The 13,424-nt window shown below is 41.1% G+C and overlaps 1 protein-coding gene across 2 annotated transcripts in view; it reads right to left on the bottom strand.

Moving 5' to 3' along the window:
* cachd1 (cache domain containing 1) overlaps positions 1-13,424 on the bottom strand; it is a 203,080-nt gene that overhangs the window by 51,112 nt on the left and 138,544 nt on the right. For both annotated transcript variants that reach the window (XM_034179556.1, XM_034179557.1), the window contains exons 6-10: positions 9,692-9,836; positions 9,306-9,522; positions 7,385-7,534; positions 1,633-1,917; positions 1,366-1,515 (exon numbers count right to left, since the gene is read on the bottom strand). In XM_034179556.1, the coding sequence (XP_034035447.1) occupies positions 1,366-1,515; positions 1,633-1,917; positions 7,385-7,534; positions 9,306-9,522; positions 9,692-9,836 (947 nt within the window). The remainder of the gene's footprint in view (positions 1-1,365; positions 1,516-1,632; positions 1,918-7,384; positions 7,535-9,305; positions 9,523-9,691; positions 9,837-13,424) is intronic.

Raw genomic sequence — 13,424 nt, 5'->3', positions numbered from 1 at the left:
CAATAAATACAGCTAAATATGAGACCTATTAAAAAGCGAAAAATAAACATTTTCGCAGTATGTATCTGCATTGTAATTTACATCAAACTATACCCAGTCCACTGAAGCATCCAGGTTTTTATTTGTAATTCTAACCAATCTGCATCCAACCTTTAAACATCACATGTGAGAAACTATAATATGCTAATGACTCATTTACTATTTTTGCCTGCAGGTCTCAAAGCATGTATTTAAAGACATTATAATTGGCAGCAGCTGGTTTGGATGGTGGTTAATCATGTTAATAGGAGCCATTTGTTGGTGTTGAGCAAATTTCACTAATAAGCAGGCTGCACTAATAAGTTATAATTTGTAGGAGTGTTTATTAAAATAACAAAACGTCTGAGGGAGAGGAGAAAAAGACTTTGCAAATGTCACAGCAGAGGAATAAAAGTCACACAGCTGCAAAAGTGTACCGCTGGCTGCACTCGTTCTAAACATTTAAACATAAAAAGACTTGGATCTGTCTTCTTCAGCTGACTTTCATTCCTTCATCTTTTAAGCTCCATCCAACCTTACGCCTCTTCCCATTTCAGGTGATCCTGACGATCTAAGTTCAGCTAGTTTCTGTTTCTAGTATGATCATGTGACTGGCTGAGAATGTACAGTATGCATTTTAATATTTTAGTGGTTTGTAAAGCATGCACAGGCCTGTCAGCAAAACTGCAGAAGAATAAAAATCACTGTACGCAGAGTAAAATATGTTCAGAAACAAATGCAAATGAATCAAAGTTATTCAACAACAAAACAAAATACTTTCACATAGTGAACTAACAAAAATGAATATGTACACAACAATGACTTTACAGGAAGTCATCACTTTTACAGCCAGTGTTCTTTAGACAAGTGAGGGGATGGATTCATGAACATTTCCAAGTCACTGAATATGTCCTGGATTTAACTGACATCAGTCATTAAGAAATACAATCTGTGGTACTGCAGGGCAAATCTGTCTGGAATAGGCAATTATCAAAAACTGACCACGCAAGAAAGGGAGGGACACCACTAAGACACCTGTGACAACTCTGAAGGAGTAACAGACTTCTGTGGGTGTGATCAGAGTGACTGGGCAAGGAGCACCTTATGGAGACTCAAGTCTAGATTTAATTGCTTTCCTTGAAACAAAGTCCTTACAAAGTGTAATTCTTTTTTATGTGGAAATAAAATGTATGATTAGTTGGTGACTACAGGTCCATCTTTTTTTAAAGATGAGTTGGAATAAAGAGGTTCTTTTATACACAGTGTGGGTAACATGGGATGGTGTTTATCTAGACAAATGAGACATCTGATAAAAGTGATTGGATTAGAACAGATTAGCTTACTTACCTTTGTTATCAATGAGAAAGGTGTATGAAGCCAGTGAGTCTTGGTAGTATGTGACATCCTCTAAGATGTAGGCCAGGTTCACATCTACGCCAACAACACCCAGGAGCAGGTTGCCAAAATAACATGGCCGACTCACAGTCATGATAAAGCCTGAACCAAGTTCATGCAACAGATCAGGTTAGTTTAATTATGACAACGAATCAGAGCCAAAGCTAAATATCAATCAGCATTAGTCCAATTTGGTCTATTTGGGACTAAATTACGTACCGTCTCCCAGAGGGTCAGAGTACGGCAGGCTGAAGCGAGCCAGATCAATCATACGATTAGGAAGGTTAATGTAGAAGCGGCCAACCGTTGTCTCCAGGTTGCTGAGCTGGTTCAGTACCATCATACTTCCCTTCACTACTGGCAACAAGGAAGCACCTACAGAACCAGACGAGGAAGCCGCAAGAGCACGGTCTCTGTCCACCACTCGGTCAAAGCCGTACTTCATCGAATTCTGCTCTGCGAGGTCCCTCAGGAAGGCCAACTCCTTCAAGCCGGTTACTCCCTCTGAAAGGAGGGAAGAAGATCAAGATTGAGTTCATTGACAGGAGGGGCCATACTAAAATACAAAATGGGCAAACTGGAGGAAAATGGGGCAAAATGGGGACTGATAATCACGAAATGGGGGGTAAAATGTAACAAAATGGAGCAGAGTGAAACAAACTGACTCCAAATAATTACTTTTATTTAATTGTTTAGCTTTTGTTTTTTTTTTTTTTGTGAGATGCGCTCAGTAGATGTAGTAGGGGCAGGTGCGTCATCTGGCATTCGAGAGATGAAACTTCAGTCAATGGGTCAGTCTGCTCCATTTCGTTAAGTTTTACCCCATTTCATTATTATCAGTCCCCATTTTGCTCCATTTAGCTAGAAAAAAAAAACTTAATAAAAGTACTTAATTGAATCATATTTGGAGTCAGTCTGCTCCATTTTGCTACTTCTAATTCTTCTAACTTAAAAATAATTAAATAAAAGTAATTAATTGAATCATATTTGGAGTCAGTCTGGGTCAGTCTGCTCCATTTTGTTACTTTTTACCCCCATTTCATGATTATTAGGCTCCATTACGTATTTTAGTATAGCTGGGTAAAAGGACAATGACGGAATTTCTTTGAATTGGATTTCAAAAACCCAGTGAAAGCGAGTACCCATTTACAGCAGGGTGGACTGAGACGATGCAGATCAAGTGTCTCGTACGAGGACACAGACAGGTCACAGTTGAAATTTTTATTTATTAAAAAAACTTACTGTTCCCATCCCCCCTAGTGGAAAAATGAGTCATTTAATTAGGTGGAAAAAACTGCACCCTTACTCTCAAACAGGAGCTGGAATCATGAATTTCTTCCTTAGATTAGAAGAAAATTGATTCCAGGTCAGAAATATTCCATACCTGCAACCTTGTGTGCAATTATGTTTTTCCTAATAGGAATTATTCATATAATCCTACACATCTGTCACAGCTTTGTCTTTCAATCCCCGAGTTCCTGACCCAAATAAAACCATTGGTTTAAAAGAAACATACAGCTCAAATGTTCATGCACATTTTAGGATTTTCTGCATCTAAAGGTAATTCCGAGGAGACTTTATATCCATGATTGGCCCCTCCAGCTGCCATCTGGAACATCTGGGTGCCCGTAACCTATTGGGAAAGATACGGAACAGAATTCCTGCCAGGATCCACTCAGCGACTGGATTACAGCAGAATCCCGTGTAATGCAAACACTTGGCTTGACTGAAGCAACAACAGACATAAAGGTGAAATATCTTCTTAAATTAACTAGTTACTGATCTCTTTGACTTCTGAGGGAGTGTCCATTTGACAGATTAATGAGATGATAGTCACATAAAAATATTACTGCAGTGTTTAAAAAAAATGTCTCATTTGATCTCGGAATTTTAGAGAGTAAGTATGCAAGAGTATCACACACAAACACACACACACCTGCCAAGACTGACAATTTCATGACTTATTTCCACTGTGGAGGATTTCTAACACCACATTTTTAACAAAACATTTTAAAACTTTATGATTACATCAAGAATATAAATATCTTATGCACAATAATGAGAGCTGACAAATGAGGTGCATCAATGATAAAAACCTGCATGTTGCGTAAAGTTGGATCCATAACTATTTGGAAAGTTTCACTTTTTGTGATTTTGTCTCTGTATGCCATTTTAACAGAGTTGAAATTAAAAGACCAATTAGTGTTTCCAGTGTAGACTTTCAGCTTTAATTCAAGAGATTTAACAAAAAGTACCGCATTAACTATTCTGGAATTATAACCATTTTTATAGACAGTTAGAGCAGGTAGCTCAGTGGAGCTGGTCTGCCAATATGTAGACCTGGGTTTGAATCTTTTAAATATCTTGTCTTTGTGGTGTATTCGATTGAATATAGGTTGAAGAGGATTTACAAATCATTGTATTCTGTTTTTATTTACATTTTACACAATGCCCCAACTTCACTGGAACTGGGGTTGTATAAGAAGACAGATCAAATTTAGGTTACGTCTCCCATGTGCCTTCTGGCACATGGTAACTGAAATTTGACATTTCCTTTTTAAGAAAATCCTTCTCTGTTCCACTCTACCATGAAGCTGTATAACAGGTGATGAAAGGGACAAAAGTTGCACAATGCAGTTTCTCAAATCACAGCCACAGAAGCCTGTAACTAGGTGGCTTCCCTCAGTAGTCTGTCTTCCATGATCACTCAATTTTTGAGAACTGCCGACTAAAGACAGATTTACCATACAGTACCATACTGTTTTTACTTCTTAATGATTGGTGTAAATGAAGTCAAGACATATTCAGTGACTTGGAAATGTTCACATCTTCACCCCCTGATTTATCTAAGGAAAACTGGCTGTATGTAAGTGATGATTTACATTAAAAATAATCCTGATATTTCATTTGTGTAATTGCGTATGGGCACTGAGAACAGAGGGGCTGTGCATACAAATGGCTGTAATTCCTAAATGGTTAAAGTAATATTTTTGTTAAACACTTTGAATTAAAGCTATAAGTCTATACTATAAGCATATAGTGATGGTTTTGTTTCAACTCCATGGTGGTGATGTACAGAGGCAAAAAAGCAAAAAACTGTTTCCAAATACTCATGGAACTGATTGTGAAGTACTGTATTAAATCAATTGCATATGTACCCTACAAATTAAATTTCCATCGTTTCTAACCAATATCTGGACATGACAAATTAAGGCAACCTTAGACTGTTTCAGGGTTAATGGGCATCTCATCAGTGCACGCTGACCAACACAGACAGTGAATTATACAGCAAAGGGACTGCTGATCATCTTGAACAATAAGCACTCCACATTTGGCAGGGGATACAGGAACAACACCCACAGTAGGTCCGTTAGCCATCTGCAACAGCAACAAAACAAATGTTTTTTCTCCCTGAATATGCAATGCTAATAATCTCTGAGATCGATAGATGTCTGCATCCTTTTCATCCTGGAGCTCTTAAAAGAGGCGAGGTCCTCCGTCAGTCATGTACACAGTGAGCAGAGTACCCTTTGAAGTCTCACTCTCTGCTCTCTTAGATGTACCTCATTTCCATTCTCCAATGAGAAAATCATTTGTTTTAACGTGGACTAAAGCATGCACAGCACAGATTAGTGCGAGTGTGCAGAAGATGATGAGCAGATGAGACAGAAGGCTGAACAAGGACAGTCAAAGAAGAAAAGGAAGCTTCCAGACAGCAGCAACTAAGACACACTTAAACAAGTGGACAGTTTTTGTCTAGTTTTCTGAGCAGCTTACTAAGCTTCAGTCTTTTTTTGCTTATTGCATTTGATTGTCCACTGTCTTTGTGCAAAGGTCACAGCGAGGACAGAGTGAATGTGGAGACTGTCTGAAGATTTGGAGATGAGCTGGTAACACGACAGATTTGTGTCACATTCAGACGTTGGTGTGACAGACAGACGGGCAGCGTATGTGAGGAGATCACTGGTCAAGTGGGGAGATGTGAGAGCTGGGCATTTGGATGATGGAATTGCCATCGATAACATCACGAAATGGAGCCAACATTGTGATGCCACACCCCCCACCCTGCCACAAACATACTAATTTCATCATCCCTGCTACCATGTAAATATATATTTATTTGATCCCTGTACTTTAAAGAGTTTCAGCCAGACAATGCACCAATGATGGATAGGGGCGACTCTTTATTGCATATGTGAAAAGGCTGAGGTGCGCCAGACAGTCTGTGAGCCATGCACGGCCTGAAACGAGGCGGGAGCTCAAAGCACGCCTCAGCTTAATGCCCTTTAGGGAGATACTGTGCTGCTTGGCTGCAAGAAAACATCTATTTTTCACATTGTCCACAGATAAAAAAAAAATAAAAAAATTAATCAGAGAAATCAAGAACACTTTTCCTGCCTGGATGGAGATGCAGCAATCACACATCTGTGCTGCTCCCGATTTTATCGTTCATTGTGACATTGTGATTTTCTAATTAAGATGACATCACCCAGTCCTATCAGGAATTTAACTTATTTCTATGCATTTATATACACTGGCTGGTGAAGAGGTTAAATTTTTTTTTGTGTATTCATTTATTTATTTTGCCTGAAACATTTGCATACACCCACACATAACAGGAACACAGGATTTATTCCTTTTGTATCATAAAAGCATCCAATAAGTAACACAAGTAAGACATTTTTCAACAAAGATGTATCATAAAAAAGGAACATCTTAAACTGTACAAAGTACTTAAGAACAAGAGCAATCTGAGATTTCTGACGTCCACCAAAGGCTGACAAGGACTCAAAATAACAGATATGCGATTCACATCGTGACCCGGACTTTACCTGGATCCGGATTCCACAACACAATGCAAGAATTGCATACTGATCCAGAATGGTCCGATTGATCAAGATGTTGCAATGTGATATTTAACTCACAAGCTGAAACAAAATACTGTCTTCCTGATCTTGTTTTTACATCATGAGCCCCAACCAGTCCCAGCAGAAGACTGCCCCTCCCTGAGCCTGGTTCTGCTGGAGGTTTCTTCCTGTTAAAAGGGAGTTTTTCCTTCCCACTGTAGCCAAGTGCTTGCTCACAGGGGGTCGTTTTGACCGTTGGGGTTTTACATAATTATTGTATGGCCTTGCCTTACAATATAAAGCGCCTTGGGGCAACTGTTTGTTGTGATTTGGCGCTATATAAAAAAATTGATTGATTGATTGATTGATGATGTCATATCCATGTAGTTTTTACATAATCCTTAAAAGTCTAAGTGAAATCCTGATCCAGATCGCATGCAAAATTTAATGGAGTCTTCCAAGGCCTAACACCAATGTGTGGTGAGAATTTGATGCAAATCCGTTAAGTACTTTTGACATAATCCTCAAAATCTGACAAAGTGATGTGTATAAAATTGAAATCCTGATCCAGAATTAGGATCCAGATCACTTCCCATGCCCTAATATCTATCTGTGGTACAAATTTGCTGAGAATCTGTGAAGCAGTTTTGAAGTAATCCATAAAAACCTATATAAAGAGAAATCTTAATCCAGAATCCAGATCCAAAATTTAACTGAGTCTTCCATGGCCTAATATCTATCTGTGGTGAAAATCTCGCCAAAATCCGTGCAGTAGTTTTGATGTAATCCTGCTAACAGACAGAAAAATAAAAACATAAACGCTGATGATTTTATGACGACCTTGGCGGATGTAATAGCAGTATGTAAGAGTAATACTTATTGTATTAAAATAGTGTTTTAGAAATATGCCTGAGGATTTGATTGGAAGACCGTTTACTATATATTAGGGAAAGCTCTGCTTCTCTGTTTTCATTTGTAATTTCTGACTTAAATATAATTATAGAAGTTATGATCTACATTGAATAAAAAGGGCACACTGAATGGCTTGCTGGCACAGCAGTCTTTAAAATGTGACTTTTTTCTGTCGAACAGAAAACAATGAAAGTGATGTCATCGTGCCGTACCGTTCATGAGCGCGTAGGTGAGGATCATGACAGAGTTGTTGAGGTGTCGGTTCTCCTCTCTCACCACACTGAGTGTTGCTCTCTTCTCCAGCTCTGATGATTCTCGAGATGTGATACCAGATGAAAGGTAAATAATGACCGTGTCTGTGGCTGATTCAGGGCAGAAACACACAACAACTATCAACTAACCACACAAAAAGAGGATGTCCAAAAGACAGCAGACAAACTGTATGACACACAATGGTATAACGGCTTATCAAATAGAGCAGCATGACTTTCTCCGACAGCATGGATTTTGTCTATATCACATGAACGGGTAGAATGAACTTTGTTATTAGCCTTCACCAGCAAACTGTCTGGAAAAAAGCAACAGCAGCCTGTGGTGTTGTTAGACTTACCTCCATTGTGAGACCTCCACCATGGGAGCAAATTTCAATAACTAATTTCTTTTGGTTCTCATGATTTTTGCTTGTGGTTGCCACATCTACTTGCTGATTTGGTAGAAAATGTGACAACAACCCTTCCATAAGAGAAGTACAGTGTGAATGCAGAGGTCGAAAACAACGCCGTTAATCATAAAAACAAAGCATTTCATGATTGTTTCACAGCAGTTACATTAAAGATGTTCACATCACAGCACAAACATCTTCCTCTTGTCTTTCTGCACTTTCAACAGTCAAATGTGAGAAGTGCATCCCGAATTGGGGCTCATGGGTCACATTTGGCCCTTACGCCTTTGGTTTTGGTCTGCTAAGGCAATTGACAAGTCCTGTAGAAATTAACAAAATATTGTTAAGCAGATTGAGGGGGAGTGGTTGAATCCACCTCTTATGCTCCTGGCCTTATTCCCCCTTCCCCTTGGTCTTTTGCACACATGTCTATCTTTCTCCTCTCCATCATATCAGCCAGCTCTCTCTCTTTACCAGTCATACTGCCAACATTCAAAGTCCCAACTCTCACTTCCACCTTTCTAGTTTTCCTCTTCTCTCGCTATCTGTGGACACTTTCTCCCCCTCTTCTTCTTCTTCACCCAGCAGTATCCCAATTTCCGCCGACACCCTGTTGGGCCCCATTGAAAGGAGCCAGCTGAGGTGGTTCAGGCATCTGGTAAGGATGCCCCCTGGGCACCTCTCTAGGGAGGTGTTCCAGGCACGTCCATCTGGGAGGAGACCCTGGGGAAGACCCAGGACTAGGTGGAAAGATTATATCTCCACACTGGCCTGGGAATGCCTCAGGATCCCCAAGTCAGAGGTGGTCAATGTGGCCCGGGAAAGGGAAGTCTGGGGTCCCCTGCTAGAGCTGTTGCCCCCGCGACCTGATCCTGGATAAGCAGATGAAGATGAGTGAGTGACTGAGTGACCCTTTTGGGCAACGGCACAGGTGACGGTCGTTGTTAACCCGGGCCTCGACCAATCCAGTATGGAAATTCGATTTGTACTCTCCATGTTTGGGTTGACTTGTTTTACGCTGGATGCCCTTCCAAACGCAAGCCTCCTCATTTATCCTGGCTTAGGACTGGCACTCAAGAGTGTACTGGATGCACACCCCATGTGGCTGAGTTTAATTACTGGGTAGCAGCCACACTAGTTTACCAACTTGTCTTACACTGTCATTATAATGGACTGACATACTACAGCAATTTTGTCTACTAAATTACTGAAATTGTTTACATGGGTTTCTTAGATAGGTCTCTGTGCAACAGTTTCTCAATGAAATATGAAACAGCACTCATGAAATGAATGCCTATGCAGCCTTTATGCTGTGTATTTCAAAAGTTCAAATGGGTTTCAGCCAAATATATATAAATGATACAAGCTTAGAACATATATTTAACAAATTCATTAGTTTCACTGTTTAAAGAATAAGACCAGGTTAATGGCCCTTGGTCTCAATGAACAAATATATCTAGTTTCTTCCTTACTGGCACTATGCTTGCTGATGGTGGTGGTGTTCCGGAGCAGCTGGAAGGCCTTCTGGAATCCTGCTGCATGCTGGGTCGCACCATCAGAGGCCTTGATGTTGGAAATGAAGGTGCTCATCTTCCTCTTGGTTTCACTGGTAGCTGGAGACAGCAGACTCTTGTAACACTGGTCTAGAGAACAGGAGCGGACTGTCTCTGCCACTGAAAGAACAGAGATCTGGAGAGGAGCAGCAAAGAGAGAAAATGAATAAGGCATGGCACTGGTGTCACTAAAAGCAGGTTAGAAGTTCAGTATGGCACTTATTGAGTCTACTGAGAGTCTTATCTAATATACAGAGATCTAACCATTGATATTGTAACCGCTGCTATCTGCTGGCATCACTGACCTTGTCGTGTTCATCTACTGCATTGAGGATGACCAGTGCCGAGTCTCTGGCAATTTGAAGCTGTGTGTCAGTTACAGATGCACCATGGTCCACCATCACCACAATGTGTTTGGACTGTGGACGTACTGCAGACACATAAACGGGCCTGCAGAAAAACATGCAGGAATGATTAAACTCAACTTCACTAACATTTAAAGCCATATGGATACAGTTGGAAACTTTGAAGTATAACAAAGAAATTATCCAACAATTCTCGCTCTAAAGACAGGTCCAACGACCCCTGGATACTTTTTCAGACAGATCCACTATTACAAAAAGGGAAAAAAAAAAGTGAGTGGATGTTTTGAGTAGACAGTCCAAAGTTTTGGAACAGTGAAGATCTGTGTGCATTTAGTTGGAGGCAACTCTTAACTTATGAGATTCAAAAATAATTTACCAAAAGCCAACTATGCAGCTGATTGCAGAGAGCAGTCGGTTATTGGGCACTGCAGTCTTGTTTGAAGACGGGCGCTAAAGGGGTAAAATATGACGCATATGATGTAATTTCTCTACTTACAGTGGGAAAATCACAGCATTTTCAATGGGTTTTTTGGGAAATTACACGCAAACAAAGTGAAAATGCAAGGAAAAAGTGATGATGCGGTGGGAAAGTGGACATGCGTTGCGGTTTGTTTATGACCCGGAGCTCAAACACGCTGAGGCGGTTTTGCAGGTGAGAGAGCGTAGCTACTCTGGTTAGCTGTGTAGGCTAACACCGACACGACATCTCCCACTCACTTCGTCTTCCCTTCAACACTGGGATTGGAAAAAAAAAAACTTTTTGTGACTGCTTTGGTGATTGCAGCCAAAAACACAACAGAACACCATTTGTCCGTGTGAAGTTATGCTGTGTACATATTACACAATGGGAGTGGTCAACTCCCGCAATATCATGCAGGGTTCAAATGAGTCTGCGGTGCCCTATTAAGGTACAAATGGTCCAGCTTGCAGAGACTCTTGTTTCAGCTCTTTAATACTTCTGATAACAGACGTCAAATGCCAATGTCAGGTTAGTCTAGTCCTCTGGAAGCAGTGCCAGCCTCAGTGATCTCAGCAACAGCAACTCAGAGTGAAAAAGAACAGAATCGGTTTACCGGAAATTACTGCTCATAAGGCATTAGTTCATCAGCAGTAGATCAAGAAGGAAGCAGAGAGATTACTAAAGTGGTCGCTGGCAACTACTCTGTGCTTCATTAACAGACCCAAAATTTAGATATAGTGAGGCTGAGACCTGTTTCATTGCTAATAATATGATTTAAAAGGAGAGGAAACATAATTCCATGCTACACCGATATGCTAGCCATACAAGAAGGAGACTAGATGGGCCTTTAGTATGGATTTGAATGGCTCGACAAAATTTGACTGTTTTATCTCTGTACATGTGTGTTATCCGCAATATTTGTTGGATGTGGAGTGGTGGATAGAGACTGAGCGTGTGTGGTCTGCTGTAGGGGACTAAAAAAAAATTTTAAAAACCTCATTCGGGCATCATTTCTCTCATGAATGTACACCAGCTGACTGACCCGAAGACCAAGAAATAAAAGAGGAGAACCAGTGCAAAATGTGACAAGAAGATACGTACACAAAAAAGAAAGAAGGAAAGAAAAAAAAATGAAGAAAGACATGTCTTTCAACAGTGGTCACAAAACACCACAACAGTGGAGGTGTGAAATTCCAACAGGCTTTAGCTACAGAGCCAGATTCCTGCCAAAGGCATGTGTGGCCAGGGCAGCACGCCAACACCATGCCCCATGTGCCACTCCACAGCAACTGGCAGGGAGGAGGAGTGAGAAAGAGGAGGAAAGGGGTGAGTAAGATAAAGGCAGTTACGTCACATTTTGGCATCAACTCCGGTCTGGGAAGTGAGTTGCACAATGCAAAGCTGCAGCATCAAAAAAGACGAAATTTACAAGTACAAATGCACTGCTCTGATGTGTGCCTGAGCTAAATTACAGTTTCTTGGTGGCTGACCTCATAAAATCCAATGCATTTGGTGCCTCACTGTCATCCGAACATACAAAAACGATAGCCAACACATTCAAATGTGGTTTATAGCTGCAGCTGCACAGTGAAAAATGAGCCCAATCAGTTCCACAGTCATGAAATGGATTTAAAACTGATTTAAAGGGAAAACAAACTGAATCAGATGGTCTTATTCCTGTCACCCACTGGGCACCTTAAAAAAAACTAGTAAGAGCTGCTAAATGTCACAGCCTTTGTACAACCAGTAATCGCAGTATGAAGTACAGTGAGGAAAATAAGTATTTGAACACCCTGCGGTTTTGCAAGATCTCCCACTTAGAAATCATGGAAGGGTCTGAAATTTTCATCTTAGGTGCATGTCCACTGTGAGAGACATAATCTAAAAAAAAATATCCGGAAATCACAATGTAGGATTTTTTTAAATAATTTATTTGTATGTTACTGCTGCAAATAAGTATTTGATCCCCTACCAACCAGCAAGAATTCTGGCTCACACAGACCTGTTCATTTTTCTTTAAGAAGCCCTCTTATTCTGCACTCTTTACCTGTATTAATTGCACCTGTTTGAACTTGTTACCTGTATAAAAGACACCTGTTCACACACTCAATCAATCACACTCCAACCTGTCCACCATAGCCAAGACCAAAGAGCTGTCTAAGGACACCAGGGACAAAACTGTAGACCTGCACAAGGCTGGGATGGACTACAGGACAACAGGCAAGCAGCTTGGTAGAAGACAATAACTGTTATGATTATTTATTACAAAGTGGAAGAAGCACAAGATGACTGTCAACCTCCCTCGGTCTGGGATTCCATGCAAGATCTCACTTTGTGGGGTAAGGATGATTCTGAGAAAGCTCAGAACTACACAGGAGGATCTGGTCAATGACCTGAAGAGAGCTGGGACCACAGTCACAAAGATTACATTAGTAACGCATGATGCTGTCATGGTTTAAAATCCTGCAGGGCAGCAAGGTTCCCCTGCTCAAGCCAGCACATGTCCAGGCCCGTTTGAAGTTCACCAGTGACCATCTGGATGATCCAGAGGAGGCATGGGAGAAGGTGATGTGGTCAGATGAGAGCAGAATAGAGCTTTCTGGAATCAACTCTACTTCCCATGTTTAGAGGATGAGAACAACCCCAAGAAAACCATCCCAACCGTGAAGCATGGGGGTGGAAACATCATACTCTGGGGGTGCTCTTCTGCAAAGGGGATAGGACGACTGCACCGTATTGAAGGGAGGATGGATGGGGTCATGTATTGCAAGATTTTGGCAAACAACCTCCTTCCCTGAGTAAGAGCATTAAAGATGGGTCATGGCTGGGTCTTCCAGCATGACAATGACCCCAAACACACAGCCAGGGCAACTAAGGAGGGGCTCCATAAGAAGCATTTCAAGGGCCTGGCCAGTTTTTCCACGCCTGTCGGTGACGTCATTCGCCTGTGAGCACTCCTTGTGGGAGGAGTCGTCCAGCCCCTCGTCGGAATTCCTTTGTCTGAGAAGTTGCTGAGAGACTGGCGCTTTGTTTGATCAAAATTTTTTCTAAACCTGTGAGGCACATCGAAGTGGACACGGTTCGAAAAATTAAGCTGGTTTTCGGTGAAAACTTTAACGGCTGATGAGAGATTTTGAGGTGATACTGTCGCTTTAAGGACTTCCCACGCAGTGGGACGTCACGCAGCGCTCCCAGGCGCCGTCGTCAGCCTGT

This window comes from Thalassophryne amazonica, chromosome 10 (assembly GCF_902500255.1).
Source record: "Thalassophryne amazonica chromosome 10, fThaAma1.1, whole genome shotgun sequence".
In the NCBI taxonomy this organism is placed as follows: Eukaryota; Metazoa; Chordata; class Actinopteri; order Batrachoidiformes; family Batrachoididae; genus Thalassophryne; species Thalassophryne amazonica.
This window is presented reverse-complemented; position numbering and strand designations above follow the sequence as displayed.